At 38.5% G+C, this 18,342-nt stretch overlaps 1 protein-coding gene across 20 annotated transcripts in view; it reads left to right on the plus strand.

Annotated features, from left to right (window-relative positions):
* The window catches only part of Cask (calcium/calmodulin dependent serine protein kinase), a 332,948-nt gene that overhangs the window by 282,579 nt on the left and 32,027 nt on the right, over positions 1 to 18,342 (plus strand). For all 20 annotated transcript variants that reach the window (XM_076561547.1, XM_015995775.3, XM_015995781.3 and 17 more), the window contains 4 exons: positions 5,370 to 5,558; positions 12,115 to 12,193; positions 14,048 to 14,133; positions 16,635 to 16,703. In XM_076561547.1, the coding sequence (XP_076417662.1) occupies positions 5,370 to 5,558; positions 12,115 to 12,193; positions 14,048 to 14,133; positions 16,635 to 16,703 (423 nt within the window). The remainder of the gene's footprint in view (positions 1 to 5,369; positions 5,559 to 12,114; positions 12,194 to 14,047; positions 14,134 to 16,634; positions 16,704 to 18,342) is intronic.

Here is an 18,342-nt window from a genome sequence, read left to right on the forward strand (position 1 = left end):
TGTAGAACTCAGTTTGAATCCCACCTTTGCTATCGAAGTCATTCCTAGTTACTCTAAATCTATGTTAACCTCTCTTCTCTATTCCCCTTTCTATTCCTGTGTGTGGCATTCTAATACACACTGAGCTGCTGATGCAGGCCCTGTCCCTGGAGAATGGGCCTGGGCAGTTCTCCTATGTCTGTCCAAATCTCAGCTTAGCTTTGTGAGCTTGTGATCTCATTTAATCATTGTTGTCCTCCATATACCAAAGCAGGAAAAAAGAAAGATTCCGTGCCCTGTTAGTGTCCTCACATTTGAACAATCACAACAGGAGTTAATTATTATCTTGTTCACTGATACTGCATATATGGGGGCCATGTTTCCCCAGATTACAATTCATTCCTCTTCAGACATCATGTCTTCTATAGGTTAAGTGTGATTAAAGCTCTAAATTCAGGCAGACGTGAGATTAAACTCCATCCTTGCTGCTGTGAGCTAGGTCTGTGATCTCGAGCTCAACCTGTTGTAGTTGGAGTAAGAACTAAATGGATGCCTACTGTACTTAGCCTGCTTTCTGCCTGATGTATGCTTAATGCCTCGTCAGTGTTAGCTAATAAGGATGGTTGGTCACGTCACAGTGCCTGTCATCTGCCTGTGTACAGAGTCCACATTGTAAGCTCTCGTAAAACACTGAGCACAATAGTAACTGGCCCGTTTGCAAGTAGGTTCCCCTCACCACTCGCTGCTCTGTGCAGTTTATCCCCCACATTTGTAAACAAATCTGAGCTCACTTCATAGAGTTATATAGGACCATTTCAGACAATACATCTTTTGGATTTGAAGGAGACTAAAGAAATAAATTAGCATAGACCCAATTATGACCTTTTTACAGGATAAGGGTTTTTTCCTCATAGCTTACCTACCCTCTAGGCCTTGATTTATTTTGCATTTCTAAACTTAGAGAGCATGTGGGGTGTGTGTGTGTGTGTGTGTGTGTGTGTGTGTGTGTGTGTGTGTGTGTCCCTCCCTATCCCTATCAGTAAACATTTTCAGAAATAATAATTCCTCAAGTTCTTTGAAGGCCTAGCTCAGTGCTTTAAAGCCATCTTTATTCGTTTATCAAATATCTCAGCACTTCCTGTGCTCCAGGTGCGCTGTGCTAGCCATTAGGCATCTAGTCGTTAATGGGAAGAACAGTTCCAGCCCTCCTGGAATTTCCCCTTCCCGTGAGGCCGCAGGATGGGGTGGCTAGATGATTAGAAACAGACTGAACACATGAAACAACACGGCCATTTCAGACTGCGATAATAACCAGGAGGCAGAGATTTAGTGCAGTGGCAGTAGTAAAGGGGCGGGGGCTCTTTTATATCCTCAGGGGAAGCCCCGCTGAAGAGTTAGCTAAGCTGAGCCTTGGTACAGGAAGAGCTGGCCCCCTGAACATTCAAACAGGAAGAAGCAGAAGGAAGTTGTGTGGGTTCAAGGAGACAACTAAGTCCATTAAAGATGGGGTTTAGTAAAAGGGAAGAAAGTGCTACAGAAATGCTTACAGCGCTTGCCAGAGGCTAGACCAAGTAAAGCTCTCCAGACCATAGTAAAGCGTCCAGGGCTTTCTCCTGGTTAAAGTACTGATTGCACTGAGTGCTTGCAAGCAAGAAAATCCGATCCAATCCATGCTTTCACGGTTGTTCCTTGGCATAGTGGCATATTCGGCATATTCCTGTCATCCCAGCACTTGATAGGCTGAAGTAGGAGAAATGCCGCAAGTCTGAGTCCACCCCGAGGTATATAGTGAGTTTCAGGCCAGCCAGGGCTACGGAGTAAGATCCTGTCTCAAAGGAAGGGATGGAAAATTCTGGAGCTCACACGTTGTAAATGGACGGTAGGAGAGAGGCCAATTAGAAGGCAATGAAAGAAGTGATGGAGCTTAGAGAAAGATGAGGACAGTGGTAGATGGGCAGTTGAGATTTCGTGTTGGAGATGGTAGGGAACAACAGGACTTGCTCGTAATTGGGATGTAAAGTTGTGTGACTATTCTCATTAGTAGAAATTGCCCTGTGAAGTAGACACTTGTTTAAAGTTACCCACCTAGAAAATGGCCTCCCTAAGGTTCAAGCCAGATCTCGCTGGCTCCAAAGCCCAGACTCCTAAAAAGTAGACTATTTGTAACACTAATGAATTTTCCTGTAAGCTTACATTATGCTTATTGGTAATTCTTGAATAAGCACACACATGGATAATATCCTTTGTAAGAAATAAAATTTTAAAATATATATTAAATAAACTTTTAGGTACTGAAGTTTTTTGTCTTATACATATTTTAATAATGATTTTTAAAACCCTGGGCTTTAAAAATAACAACAGCTATGTGGAAATATTTTGATAAATGTAATATTTTTGTTTTACCAAAGTTCCAGTGTTGTTCTTTGCATATTTGATACTTTATACTTAATTTGCTCAATTATCTGGACTTTTCTTTGCTTTCTAATCACTATAACCAGAGCATTTAACTTTTAGTTACCAAGTACTTAAAACACAGACACTTTGAAAATATCTGCAATCACTTAAAGGAGAGAAAAGAAAGGCAGCCCGTGAGATGGCCTAGCAGGTCAAGTCTGACCACCTGGGTTCAATTCCTGGAACCCACGTGGTGAAAAGAGAGAAGCAAAGGCCTGCAAGCCGACCTCTGACCTCCACACATGTGCCGTGGCAAGCATATTCATGGGTGTAAACACACACAGAAAATTAATAACGAATGTAAGATAAATTTAAGCTCCATATGGCAGCCCAAACCTGCTGTCCAGCACTCAGGATGCCAAGGCAGGAGGAATGCCAATTCTAGGCCAGCCTGTTTAGATAGCAAGACTGTGTCTAGAAACATCCAAACAAACTACAGCTATTTCAGCCTAGTACTGATTGCTCAATCATACCCTATAAGACACTCACAGGAAATAGTAAAACTTCAGTCTCCTTACGTTGATCTTCTATATGCTTTTTAACCTTATGTTAAGCATTCTGTGCATGTCTCCCTTTTCTGTTTGCATATGAATTAGCGCCAGCAGTCATTAACAGAAGCAAATTCTGGTTAATATCAAGGGTGACCTTTTTTGACAACATAATTTAAGCCTTTTTAAAAATTCAGTGTGATACTGCTTTATGATTGAGGGCTTATTTTTCCTTATAAATAATACATTAAATGCAAGCGCCTGTTTATATAACTTTAAAGGATGAATAGAAATAATCTACAAAAAGCAGCATAAACATTTTATCAATTCATGGGACTTTGAGGCTGATCTCATCCCCATGAAAGCTTGCCTGTATGTACCAGTCAAAGTATCCTGAGTCATAAAAGATATCTATTTGATATGATGAGCCTGATTTTAAGAGATGAATTTCTCTAGTTAGCCCATTCCTGACTTGGCCTTTCTACTCTAAATCTTAGCTTCTTTGGTGGCTAAATTAAAGCACAGAAAGAAGGATTTGCCCACGTGGTCCAACCTCCACACTTGGTAGCTCAGGTTCCCAGGGCCCCTGAGGAGCTCTACTTTAAAGCTGTGCATTGTCAGTGGCCTTCAGTGACCCTCATCTAAAGCTGCAGTGGAGAACAGCGGCCTGGGCTTTATTCCACTAGAAACAGAATAAATGGATTACTCTGAGCACCTACTGATGACAAGCCAGCACCATCTCCTTACTGCTTTGAACACAGCATTACCTTATTTTTGCCTTGTATGCAGGACTTGTAAATAGCTCTTTTAGGAAGTAAATAGCCTTTTAGGAAGTGATTTCAGATGCTGAAATACTATTGAATTGCATTTTCATTATCTTCACATATCTCATTACCACACATATTACAGATGAAAATGAAAGTAAATTTAGAGTTAGCATACACACTAATATATATATACAATATATATATATATATATATATATATATATATATATATATATATATATCATTAGTATATCTGTATAAAATTTCAAACAGACCAACAATAGTCAGTTGTAAATTCTCTTTGAGCTAAAATTTCTCATGCTTATTAAAAAGGGTTTATGATGGGACAAAGCAGGAAGATATCCTTTTTTAGAGAAACAAAAGAGATTTATTATCAAAGTTTGCCAAGATGACATACAGATGTCAGGATAAAGAAATCCTTTTTCTTTGTTAGTGAGTTTTGCAAAATGAATAAGTATTCATTTTTAACTTAGGGGTAAGGGTGTAGCTCAGTTGGTAGAGTACTTGTCTAGAATTCACAAAGCCCTGGGTTACATCCCCAGCACCACAATGAACCGAGTATGGTGATGTACCCCTATAATTCTGGAACTTGGGAGATAGAAACAGAAGGTCAAGGTCATCCTTTCCTACATAGTGACTTCAAGGCCGACCTGGAATACATGAGACCCCCTCTCCAAAATAATAAAAGATAATAACTGTACGATTTATCCAAGAGCTCCAAAAAAGATAATGAATAAAACATTTCCATTTTGAGACGTGACTCATCAAGCAAAGGAACTTTTCACCCAACCTAAGAACTTGAGTTCAGTCCCTAGGACTCACATGGTAGAAGTAGAGAACCACTCCACAGGTTGTCCTCCAACCTCCACACGAACACCATAGCACATGTGTGTAATCACACATGTGTGTACATACATATACCAATAGATAAATAAATGTAAAATAAATTAAACTTTCAATTTTGAGTTCTGTATGTCCGGTATTTTAGAAAATTGGTGTCTTAAGTGCATCTATATAATTTAATTGGATTTCCTAAGTTACATTCTAAATTATCTTCATCCCTTGTAGACACCATTTATGTCACTGTATAATTGTCCATTCAGTTGTAAGAACCTGAAGCTTATGGGTCCTCCTCGATCCTTGCTTCTCCCTCATTTCCATTACCAACCTACTAGTAAGCAATACTAATTTTATCCTTTCATTCATATCACAGAAGCTATTTATTCAGTACAGTCATCATTACCATTTATTTCAGTTTAAAGCCCCAGTGCAGATTTTCTGGTTCTTTTAATAAACGTTCTTTCTGCTAAATTATTTAAAATTTAAAATAATAAAATTATTTCAGCTTTTATTTGGACATGTGAGTTGGATACAGTTTTATAGCCTAACACTAGATGACACCTCTAACCCTGGTAATTGATAGGCCCCTCCATTCCTTGGTTTGCTCCCTTACTTGCTCATTCTATTTTGAAAAAGAGATCCATTTATCATGATAATTTGCCACAAAGGAATTGAGGTAGTTTAGAGATATAGTTTGTTTTGAGTCACTTTAGATGAAAAATACTTTTGAGAAGAAGTATAATTAACATACGTTTATGTAGCAGAATCCTGCTCAAATGGTACTGTAAGTAATATTTTTCTTCTTTCATGAAAACGCCAGGCCTTACTTCAGACTCACGACGTAGTGGCACATGAAGTTTACAGTGATGAAGCATTAAGGGTCACACCTCCTCCGACCTCTCCCTATTTAAATGGTGATTCTCCAGAAAGCGCTAATGGAGACATGGACATGGAGAATGTGACCAGAGTTCGGCTGGTCCAGTTCCAAAAGAACACAGATGAACCAATGGTAAGTAGGAAAAACTGGAGTTACAGTCAGCCAACTTCACCCTGTACAGAGGAGGACGACAAGAAGGGTGGACATGGATGGTTCTAAAGAAATCAGTTTCCAGATCATCAGTTCCCCTGCCCTTTTTTCCAAGAGTTATCTGCCTGACACCAGATCTTAGACGTGCTGGCCATCACACCTCTCCTGTAACAATTACTTCTCAACTTTCCAAGAAGAGGTACATTACTCAAGAATTTAAAAAAAAAAATCTCTCATATAGCAAAGAAAGAAGCAATTGTGAAGTATTAGCATTGTAAAAATTAGTTAATTAAAAATTCCAGTACTTTCCATACCTTTTGCTTTCACCAAAATTTGAAGAAAAATAATTCAGAAAACATTCAGAGACCTGAATAATGTTGCTAAAATAAGCTTCCTCCCATTCACATCAACCTGTTATTCATTTTCCCATGCAGTTGGAAGAGAACTGGTAGTGTACCTCCAATCATTCTCAGGAGCATCATAGGTTGAGATGATCAGGAAAGGCTCTGGGGTGGTCACTGAGCAGATGAAAAGGATGGAGACCTAGGGTGGCGCAGTTCAGGCAAACCAAAGAGCATGTACTCTAGTAGTGAGAAGGCTCTTTCATGGTTTCCAGATGGAAACCAGGCACTGCAGCTGGCCAGCAGACAGGGTGGCCCATAGCAAGGGTGGGCCATACACTACTGAAAGACATGCTAGGTCTTTAGCTGAAAAACAGCAGAAGGCTACTGAAGGTTTTAAGCTGGGAGCTGGATTTGTTTCTCATTTTAGAACTAGCAATCTGGAGACTGTAGTATAGAGTCTAGAAAGACTAGTTAACAAAGCAGACACTGCCATGGTGCAGGGGGGAGATAATGATACTCAGAACTAGTGGAATGTACATCCAGAGAGAAAACATGAAAAAGCCAGGCATTGTGACCTATGCCTGTAATCCCAGCACTGGGGAGATGAGAGAACCAACTTAATAGCAAGTTCAAAGCCAGCTTGGGCTACTTGAGATTCTGTCTCAAAAAAGATATGAGTGAATGAAAGTAAATCAGCAAGACAAGTAGTGGATTGCAACCTCACTGACCCTGCAACCTCGGGCTCATACGATTGAATGCATAAGGAGACAACGACATTGTGAAGAGGGGCACTGGGCAACCTTCAAGTTTAGAGATGGGAGCATATTTCTAGGGATGAAGACATTCAAATATATGCATTTATCTTTTTCTTCGGAGCTTAGAAAAGGCAAAATACCTGCTTAAGGAGGGAGAGCAGATCTGTGACCACAATTTCCAGAGAGCCCTCAGTTCTCTGGTCATACTCTTGTTCATTGTTCTAACATTATCTGGCAGCACACAGGGGCCATGCAAATCAGGTACCTGCTCTGCTGCTCTCGGGGCTTAGCAACCCTTGCTCTTAAGAGCATGGCTGGCAACAGGATTTGAGGCCTTGCACATATTATGTTACATCCATGGACCTCATGGACCGCCGGTTGTCCACTTCTAGAAGCACACTGACTAAATGATCCTGAGGCCCCTCCAAACCGTGAAAGTCAAACATTTCATCCATTCATTTTATGCTTTGATTTCCCCAATGAGCAAATGTTGAAAGTCCATGGGATGTATTCACTGCATTAGATAAGCTGTGATATAGGGGCAGATAAGATATGGTCCATTCCTGGAGCTCACTTTCCACAAGGTGGTCCACGTTAAGGAGGTAAATTTGCAGGTAAGCACAGTTTGGTAAGCCCAGTTACAACAAAACTAGAGAGAAGAAAAGGCTGTCTGGAAAGGCGGAAGGGGTAATGTCCAACCAAGCAAAGCAGACAGAAAGGTGTAAGGGACCGTAAGGAGGTCCCAAAATATCTTGTGATCTTATAATCTGAAGCAAGATAATGGTAGTTGTTTGTCTTTTTTATGTGGGCTGATTACACAAATTGAGGGAAAGAACACACATCTATCTCTTAGTTTTTTTCAGAAAGCAAAAATGACCTTCAATCACTCCTTAAAGTCTCCTTTAAAAGGCTGTTCTCACTTGTGATCTTGGTGATGGCATGTATTTTCACTGGCTGCCATGAAAACAGGAATTATTTCATGTAAAACATATATTAACAATAATAGACTATAACTCTATTGCAGTTACTATGGCTGTTTGCCTGTTCTTTTGCCTTCTTTGTAGCTCTGAATTACTCTGAAGAGTGTATCTACATGCCCTCTTCTGCCTGGTGACCCTCTATAATGCATGCATTCCCTAAGGGTGATACACTTCCTTTAGACCCTGTATTTTTTGAGTTTGTAACACTCTACTCATAATTGTTTCCCTATTGATTAGGACTCCAGTAGTTAGAAATGACAAATACCATACTTGAACTAGCTTACACAAGCGGGGAAAAGCTTGTTTGTATAAGCAATGAAAGACCAAGAATTTTTGACACCCCCAATTCCTCAAGTTTGATAAGTTCATACCCATCCCAAGCTGAGCCAACACGTGCCCTGGAGTTTGTGATCTTGGGAACAATATGAGTCAATTCTTCTCTGCAGAGAAATTGGACAGAATAAAAAATGTTGACTATAATTGGTTTGAAGTAATTTTCCCTAGCAATGAAGATGCTGTCTTCCTCCTTTACTACTATGCCTAAAAGCGTCTACAACATAGTAGCTTCCCATTCATGTTAGTTGAGTTAATATAGAAACCTATTAGCTTTAAGGGTGAGATCTCTGTTGTGCCATCATTTCCCTTATGAAACTTGGTTTGACGTATGTGTTCATTTATGGCATTTTCCAGAATACTACTCTAAGTAACCATACATACTGACTGTACAAATTGGAAATGAAACCTGAACATTACAATTGAATGTTAGGACCACAATCATTTTGATAAACTGTTCTTTTCACAGTACTTGCCTAATCCTTCTGAGAGCTTCAAAATAGGAGCCATGCAAAAATATATTTTGTGGCGTGGTTCAAATTAAACTTAGAATATAAATTCTGAGATAACTCCATGAAGCTTTATGACAGAATTTTATTCTCCAAAGAGGCAAAATTGAATGCCTACTACTAACCACTTCAAATTCAAGACCACCATCCTATAAAGTGACCTTGTTCAAATATACATAATTCTGGGCTCCATTCCTGTCCCCAGGAATATAAATCTAAAGAGTGTGCTTAAGAGTCAGCATTATTTAACAGCTCCCTGTGTGATTCTTAGGATCAAGCAAGTCTACTGCAAAAACATGTTTATGGAAGTTTGTCTTTTAATAGGGAATGTTTGCAAAGTCAAATGGAAAATGGCTGTGACTATAACTAGGAAACTTAGGCTTCTGGCCTCTCATCTGAAACAGATGAGATTGTGACAGATGTTCAGTTACAAGTGAGAATGGTTTTGGAGACGTTGGACATCACGCAGCGAGGAATAGAGTTCTCAGAGAGAGAGGATGCAAAGACACTAACACCTGTAATTGTCCCACCTTGCTACCTTTAGAGAGTTTCCAGGCCAGCGCGTGCGGAGGGAGTTCTGAAGCAGAGCAGGCAGAGTCCCTAGATTGAGGGAGCAGAGCTAAGAATCTGGGAGGACCAACAAAAGTGTCTTTCAAAAATGGGCCAAATGTAAATATCTATAGACCACCAAAGCTAAAAGACTGTCACTTTTTTTCCTTCTCTCTTCAATCTCTTCCAATGATACTTTGCAGTGGGATGTATAAGAATGTAAAATGGATTACAAGGGTAACACAAAGGTCAAGTAGAAAGAAATGGCTGTGCACTATTAGAAAGTCCTCATAAATGAAGTCAAAGACAAATTGGTAGGTTAAATACATATGCTATAATAAAGCCAACTACAGCCGTGAAAGCAGCAACACGAAGGGTTACAGATACCTGGGACTGGGGGAGACCAAAGAGGGGGTTCAGTGGGTGAGAGAGCAGAGTCCCCATCACCCGGGTCAAATCAGATGTGCTTGTAACTGTAGCCCTGGAGATGAAGGACGGGGAGCATCACTAGGACTTGCTGGCTGTCAGCAAAGCCAAAGAATACCACAAGATACAGCAGACTGAGAATAAATCCACAATAACACAGAAAAAAAGAAGTTCAAAGAACACAGAAGAAGTGGAACACAAGAAGATATATTTATACCAAACTATGTTACAATCATGCTAAATCTTTTCTTTTTTTTTTTTTTTTTTTTTTTTTTTTTTTGATTTTTCGAGACAGGGTTTCTCTGTGTAGCTTTGCGCCTTTCCTGGAACTCACTTGGTAGCCCAGGCTGGCCTCGAACTCACAGAGATCCGCCTGGCTCTGCCTCCCGAGTGCTGGGATTAAAGGCGTGCGCCACCACCGCCCGGCCATGCTAAATCTTAATAGTCTAAATTCTCCAGTTAAAAAGCAGAGGTTAGCAAGCCTTTAATCCCAGCATTTGGGAGGCAGAGGCAGGCAGATCTCTGTGAGTTTGAGGCCAGCCTGGGCTACAGAGCAAGATCCAGCTCAGCCAGGGCTACACAGAGAAACCCTGTCTGGAAACCCCACAAGAAAAAAGCTAAGGTTGTCTGTCAGTTTGGTTTAAAAAAAAAGTATTCATGGCATGCGCTACAAAAAAAAAATGTACTTAATACAAAAATAAAAATAGTTTCAAAATAAGGATAGAAAAGCTATATCAGTATAACATTATTCAAATGAAGGCTGAAGTGGCTATATTAATATCAAAGTTTATTCTCAACCATAATGAAAGTAAGTTGGAAACTAATATAACAGATAGAAGCCGGGTATAGTATTACACCTATAATCCCAGTGCTCAAGAGGCAGAGCCAGGAGGATTGTGCATTTGAGGCCAGCCTGGGCTACACAGCAAGAACATCTCAAAAATAAATAAAAAGTGAAAAGAAAAATTTTAAAAAAGAAAGAAAATATCTCAAATACTTGAAAACTAAGTAACACAATTTGAAGTAACCCAAGAAGAAATCAGAAGGTAAATAGCATTTTCAGTTAATGAAAATTAATTGCACTGTATCAAATTTTGTATGATATGACTGGAATAGTACTTAATAAGGAGAAATATATATTAACAAAAATGTCTCAATTCAGTAACCTTGTCTCACATCTCCACCTTTAAAAAAAGACCAATGAAACTAAATTAAAGCCAAGATAAGTGGAATATGTAATAAAAATCAATAGAAACAAATGAGAATGGCAATATGTCGCAGTGGTAAAGTGTTGGTGTAGTATCTATGAGGCCCTGAATTCAATCCTCAGTACTGAAAACAAGGTAGCCGTCAGTAGACTAGGAAACAAACTCAACAGCATGAACCAAACAGAAGGTCAGCTTGGTCATGAAAACAATGAGTCTATTGCAGTCATGTTTCCTGAGGAGATGTAAACAGACGTCTCTTCACCCCAGACAGGCCTCACATAATTCCAAATGGACTTTTCCCAAACCAATGAAAAGGAAGTTCTTCCCAACTCATTCTATAAAGCCAGTGCTACCCTATAAAGCCAGATAATAACATTACAAGAAAGGTGAAGATTCGAATCTCTCATGAATATAGATGCAAAACTTCTAAACATAATCTTAGCAAAGCAAATTAACAAAATATGAAAACATTAATAAATGCTCATTTCAACAGTGTATATACTAAAATATTAACACAGAAAAAGTTATCCTAGTGTCTGTAGAAAGGTGATGCGCAAATACATGAAATGTCCCAAATCTTTAAAAAAAAAATCATTATGAGTAAATGGAGATTAAGCCAGGAATTGCTTTATTATAACTGCCAAAACTGAAAGCAGTGCAGTGGAGGGATGGATGAACACGTTCTTGTGTCTAAACAATGCAAGACTGTTCAACAAAGACCAAAAATTAAGTTATTGATACTATAACAAAATGGCAGACTCTCAAAAGAATTATCATAAGTTAAAGAAAGCAACCAAAATGAATGTTGCTCCATTTCTAGATGATACAAATTTACCTATAGTCAGGAAAGGCCCATCAGTGATTGTTTGGGCATGAGTAGAGAGCCTAGAACAATGGGAGTAGATGACCAACAAATAAGAGGAAATCTTTGGGGATAAGACACAGTTACCGTCTGATGTCGTGAAAGGTCCACACATACTTGCATGTGTTAAACTAAGCAAATTTTACACTTTGAAATATTTTATGTGGGTTATAAAATAAAACTATTATTTTGTGGAAGAAATATAAGGGATATACTAATAGAAAGTATATAAACTAAGCAGGAGTAAAAACCTTTTTTTAATAGTTGGCAACATAAAAAAAACAAAGCGATGTGAAAAATAATCATAATTAAAAGATTAAAAAGCACTGCATAAAATGCATGCATGGTATTATAGCAGTCAAAACACCAGCAAGTAGCATTTCTATCATAGAACAATTCTGTGAGTAAAGTAATGGAAGATCTTCATCTTCTATATATTTTCTAATGATTTTATTGCTCTTCCAATTAAAATTACCTACAGTAAAATCACAAATATAAAATAGTGCTTTCATTTAATTGTATCCTTACCAACTTTTTTTCTTTCTTTCTTTCTTTCTTTTTTTTTTAAACAGGGAATCACTTTGAAAATGAATGAACTAAATCATTGTATTGTTGCGAGAATCATGCACGGGGGTATGATTCACAGGCAAGGTGAGTTCCATCTGTAATTCTTTCTTTGCCTTTCTTAATTCTTCCAATTCTACTGATAGAAATGGAGGGGAGTTCTGTTTTGTATTTATAATTCACAGAAAAGAGCTGTTGTCTTTGAGTTTCAGTCATTGTAGACCACATTTCTGAGTTCCATCCCCACCACCGGAAATAAAGGACAATAAAAACTCCAAGTATTGTTTTATTTGTATCCTACCAATTTTGATATGCAACCATTTGTTATAATTCATTTGTCAGTGTTCTTACATTCCTATTATACTTTTCATTGGCCTATAAGTGATTCAGAAGTATTTTTTATTTATCATATTTGAAGAGATTTTCTAGACACCTTTCTGTAATTTACTGCTAACTTAATTGTGTTGTGGTCAGCGAGTGTGGTCTGTATTACACCATTTCTTGGGGATTTTTAAGACTTTCCTAATGGCATAGCACTTTAATCATTTTTGTGAATCTGTATTTATGAAGAACCTTTATTTTTTAACTGCTGCATACAGAGTTCCCTATATAATGATTGGCTTGGTGTTGTTAATGTTTTTGTTTAAATCTTCTATATGCTGGTTTTTTGTATGCTTGACCTACCAATATTTAAATATCCATTTATAGTAGTAGAGTATTTCATTGTCTACTTATAAATCTCTCTTTGGACTTACATATTTGACTATATAAATTAGGTACCTGGGCCTCAAACTCACTATGTAGCCAAGGGTGACTTTAAACTTGTAGTCCTCCTGCGTCCACTTCCTGAGCACTGGGATTAAGGTTGTGCACTACTGTGACCAGTTTAGATTACTATTTTTTGATAGGAGTAGTAGTTTATTAATATTTGTTGTGATGATTCTACTATCTTGGTTTCCTTGTTCATTTTTTGGTGACTTTTTTGTTTCATTACCCCCTAATTATTAGCTTTTAATTTCTGCACCCTATTTCTGTGATGTTAATGGTTACCTTGAAATTTTAAACTTGACATGTATTCAAGTTAAACAATATCTTTATTATGTTTATTTGCTTTTGTGTGTGTGTGTGCTCACACATGCACATATGCACACACACAAACATTCACACATACACATGCCACAGCATGCATGTAGAGGTCAGAGGACAGCTTCTGGGAGTCAGTTCTCTTTCCACCATGTGGGTCCCAGGGATTGAACTCAGATTGTCAGACTTGGTGGCAAGAGCCTTTTACTGCTGGCCCAGATTTCTTTTTATGTTCTTCTTTCTGGATCTGTATAGTAACACTTGCACTAGTTCAAGGAAATGTTCAACTGCTCAAACATTGCCTCTTCTTCGTCCTCTCTGTTCTTTCTGAATTTCACTTAGATGTACATTAAACACTCCTATATTCCATAGCTTTTTTATATATTATTTATTTCTTATTTCCTGTTTTTCTTATGTCTTTATTTCTATGACTTATATTATACATAATCTTTTGTTATATCTTCAAGTTCACTGAAATTCTCCTCAGCCATGTCTGAATTCTTACTCAACTTATCCACTTATTAGCTTATATCATCATTGATGTTTTTGTTTTAGAGGTACTAGTCATTTGTCTTATTTTCAGTTCTCTCTGCTCATATCTGATAGTATCTTATAGGGTTGTCAACAAATTTCTGTGGCCAGCCATCAAAACTGTGCTTTCTGAAAGAAGATCTTATCTGTTTGGATGGTTTTACTACATAAAAGTTAAATAATGCTGAAACCAAATGTGGCCCTGTCTCTGAAACATTGGCTTTTAGATATATAACTTATTTTTCATTACATTGCTGTCTTTGGCTTTTCATTGTTATAAAAAACATTTATTCATTTACTCTTTATAATTGTGTGTGATTTTCTTAGGTACACTCCATGTTGGTGATGAAATTCGAGAAATCAATGGCATCAGTGTCGCTAACCAAACAGTGGAACAGCTACAAAAAATGCTGGTGAGTAAATGAAGTTTTTCCTTTTCTAAGATTAATTTTTAGTGCATTAGCTTAGATTTGTATCTTTTGAGACATTTATTTACTGTGTGTTTGTGTGTGAGTGTGGTTGCACACATGCCTCTACATATGTGGAGTTCAGAGGACAACTTGAAGGAACTAGTTCTCTGCTTCCTTCATGTGGACCCCAGGGATTGAACTCAGGTCATCAAGCTTTGTGGCAAGTGCCTTTACATGCTGAGCCATTTTTTTTATTATGTTTTTAATTAAAATATAATTACAACATTTCCCGCCTTCCGTTTCCTCCCTCCAACCCCTTCTATAGACAATTCCCCCATCCCTCTCACTCATAGACGCTTTTTCTTTGTTATTATACATGTATAAATGTTTACATGTATAAATACCATCTGCTGAGTCCATTAAATGTTAATGTATGTACATGCTTTCAGAGCTATCCACTTAGAATTGGATGACCAAGTGGGAGCCTCATCCCTGGAAATAACTAATTCTCGCTCTCAACAGTTGCCTATAGTTCTTTGTCTATGGGTGGAACTTCATGTGTTGTTTATTTTAACTTCAGCACAGTGACTGAGACTTAATCTACTGCTATTTCAGCCAGCAATTGTGACTCCACAGTTAATGGCCTGCTTCTCTATCAATGGGCCAGCTGCTCAGGCTGTAGCCTGTCGGGAATTTTGTTCCCGCAGGCATGGGCTCTGTCGCTGCAGCTAAAGGTAGCTTTAACTAAATCTCTATCATTCTGTTTATAAATAGATTCAAAGGCTGGGGTGAAAACCTGCTAGCTCAGAGAGGTTGAGTAGCACCTAGCTAACCTTCTCTTCTTGCTGGTGTCTCCCAAAGAGACTGTCCTTCTGCTCTGCCAAACAAAAAAGCTCTATGCCACTCCAAATCCCTCCCTACTTCTGGTGCATCTCTCTATCTCTTCCAGGTGCCCTCTGAAGCTCTATGATTACTTTCTGTCAACTAGTTGCTAATTCAGCATCCTGACCCAAGGTTAATTAATTAATGCAAATGCAAATTTGGAATGCACAGTTGATTGACTATCCCCCAATACCCATGAGATTTCCCCCTTCCATGATAGCATGTCTATGAGTGTTCTCATTGTTTAGGTCCTGTTGCTGAGCCATCTTGACAGTTCCATCAACTTATTTTGTAAAACGTACATAATATAGGGAATGGAGAGATGGCTCAGTGGGCAAAAGCACTTGTGGGTTTACCTGAGTTTGGATGCCACACCCATGTAAAAAGCAGAGCATGATCTCACCTGCCTATAACCCCAGTATTGTGTCTGGTGGAGACATGAGGGTAGCTGGGGCTTGCTAGCCACCACCCTAGTTCCAGGTTCAGTGAGAGATCCTGTCTCAAAGAAATAAGGTGGAGAGTGATAGAGCAGACTACTCAACATGTTCTTTTGGCCCCCACAAGCATATGCTCACAGGTGCTGGCACTCACATACGCACATGCACACACACTGAATAAATAGATATTTAAAAACACACATCATTCTTCAGTCATAATCAGGATGCTTCTTGTACCATCACGTATGTGAGTTGAACTTCTGCAATGATCATTAAAAACTGACAACTAGGAAAATATTTTCGTTGCAGTGGAGTTTGGAACCATTTTACCTGCCTTTAGCAGTGTGGGCTTTCACACTGTTCATTCTTCATCTGTTTCTTACCAACCAGCTATTTACAGAAAAGCCTTCCCGATATGTGAACTCATGTGAACTAGTTTCTCACTGACCTCAAAAGGCTCCTGATCTAAGCAATATCAGAAACCTCTTTCCTGTTTAGCTGAGTCATGGCCAGCTGTAGTGTATCTCTCTACAGCACAAAGGGGAGGAAAGTCACTGTAGGCCAGGCCGTTATTGACTATACTAAAAAAAAAATCTGCACTGAAATTAGGCCTTGAATTAAAGCATTGACATCCATTGACAGACCCCCATCTGTGTTCTTTGTTGTAGCAAACAGGGAAACGTTTGGTTTATGCCTTGGGTCCTTCTTTCTGCTACAGTGCAGCAGCAGCTCCCCATGTAATGAATGCCTATTAGGCATGAAGTAAGCATCCAAGGCTTGCTGTAATAAAAAAGAGCGCCAAAATTAATCAAGTACAAACGCAATTTTATGGAGATAGCATCAGAAAGTAGCATATTAAATAAGATTTTTATGTAATTACTTAGTCTCTTGTTCAGTTCAATGTATAGTCATTCTTGTATGCCATTTCGACTCTTTTGTATTCAAAAAGATAGCCATCAGAGATGTATATGGTTAGTCACTGCTAGGTGTAGGCTAGTCAGCCTTGACTTCACTGGACCTTTCCCAGAAACTTCTACCAGTAACCTGAGTGGTTCCTGCACTCTAGTGAGGTTTTGTTGTAGGGTGGTGCGTACTAATTGCACCCACGTGTTTTGAATGGTTTCTTCTGTGTTTTTGTGTGCAATATGTGTTTGCATGAGAACTCTTCTCTTTTTTTTCCCCCAGAGGGAAATGCGGGGGAGTATTACCTTCAAGATTGTGCCAAGCTACCGCACTCAGTCTTCATCCTGTGAGGTAATAACTCTAACAAGCCTCACCCATCTTCTCTGAGTTCTTAACTAACTGTCTGCTGATGGCTGAATGTTTTTGCTTTCTGGGAAATTGTTTCTGCCTGTGCTGTTAGATCACTGCACACCAATTTTACAACGAAGATAACGGAACAGAGGAGGTCCCACCCTCCTCCTCAGCCCCACTTCTATGCAGATATCTTCAACCTGTCTACAGCCAAATCTAAGCCAAATATAGAAATGCTACAATGACATAAAGTTTGATAAAGAAAAAACAATGAAATCCCTGAGGCAAAAAATACAGCAGTGTATCCAGGAAGTCCATTCACTTCCCTTGTTAAGAAATCTCACAGGTAGTTCTTCTTTCCAAGAATCTGAGAAGTGATCAACTTCTGTTGAGATATTGGTGTTCGAATGACTGGCAGGTCTCAAGATGAGCATTAAGACCCTGAGGATTTGATAACTGGCTTCACTACAGGGATGTGGGCTTTTGCAACCTTTTGTAAAAGTCTTCATCTTTGAAATGTTAAATGACTCATAAACAAATACCTTTTGTAGAATAACAGCCCCAGCGTTTCTTAAAACATATTTATCTTCTTGCAATTAGAGCTCTTCCAATTTATATTTTTTTGGTTTTATGTTGTTCGTTATAGTCAAAAATCTATTCTTTCGCCGGGCGGTGGTGGCGCACGCCTTTAATCCCAGCACTCGGGAGGCAGAGCCAGGCGGATCTCTGTGAGTTCGAGGCCAGCCTGGGCTACCAAGTGAGCTCCAGGAAAGGCGCAAAGCTATGCAGAGAAACCCTGTCTCGAAAAACCAAAAAAAAAAAAAAACAAAAAAAAAAAAAAAAAAAATCTATTCTTTCTATATTGGGAGATACAAATTATCATAATAATATGAATCTTTGGTTACAGCGTATTCAGCTCAAGTTTTATTTATTGAAGCTTATTTTAAAATTTTTCCTGTGGATCTTCCAAGTATGTTATTATGAAGTACAAGAGCTGGGGAGATAGCTCAGTGGTAGAATGCTCGCCTAGCATGTGTGAGGCCCTAGGTTTAAATCCTGTCACTGCAAATAAGTAGCTGTGAAGTGTACATTTTCTAAAGGTAATTTTTAAGAGCTGGTAGCTAACTTACTAGATTTATGCTTAAGAAAATTTGAAATAGAAATTACTTTTCAAGTCTCTAATGATGCTACAAATTTCACAAGAAAACAATTAGAGGGTTCATATTTTTCATCTAAGCCTATTCAACATGTGTATAAGAATCTGTGCTTTTGTCAAGTGAGCCAGTGACAATTAAAGTGTCTATTTTGTTGGGTCTTGAGCTCCTCTTGGTGGCTTCCTATGGAATTATATTTCAAAACTTTGCAGAACTTCTCCAGCTTCAAGATTCGGAGCATTAAATTTGGCTCCTTAAAGTATGAACCTTTCGGGGAAGGAGAGAATAGCATGCATACATTTTTGTATAGATAATTTAAATACTCTAAAACCATAGATATTCCTCACACCATTTCTTGTGTGTTAAAGAACTTGAATAAATAGATTAGATTGAGGGGCGGTGCTAACCAGAAGATATTGTTAGTTATTAATACAAGTTTCTTTTTTTTCAAGTGGTTGAACTAGTTTGAGGAAGACACAAGTATT

The sequence above is a fragment of the Peromyscus maniculatus genome, chromosome X (genome assembly GCF_049852395.1).
Source record: "Peromyscus maniculatus bairdii isolate BWxNUB_F1_BW_parent chromosome X, HU_Pman_BW_mat_3.1, whole genome shotgun sequence".
NCBI classification, from domain to species: Eukaryota; Metazoa; Chordata; class Mammalia; order Rodentia; family Cricetidae; genus Peromyscus; species Peromyscus maniculatus.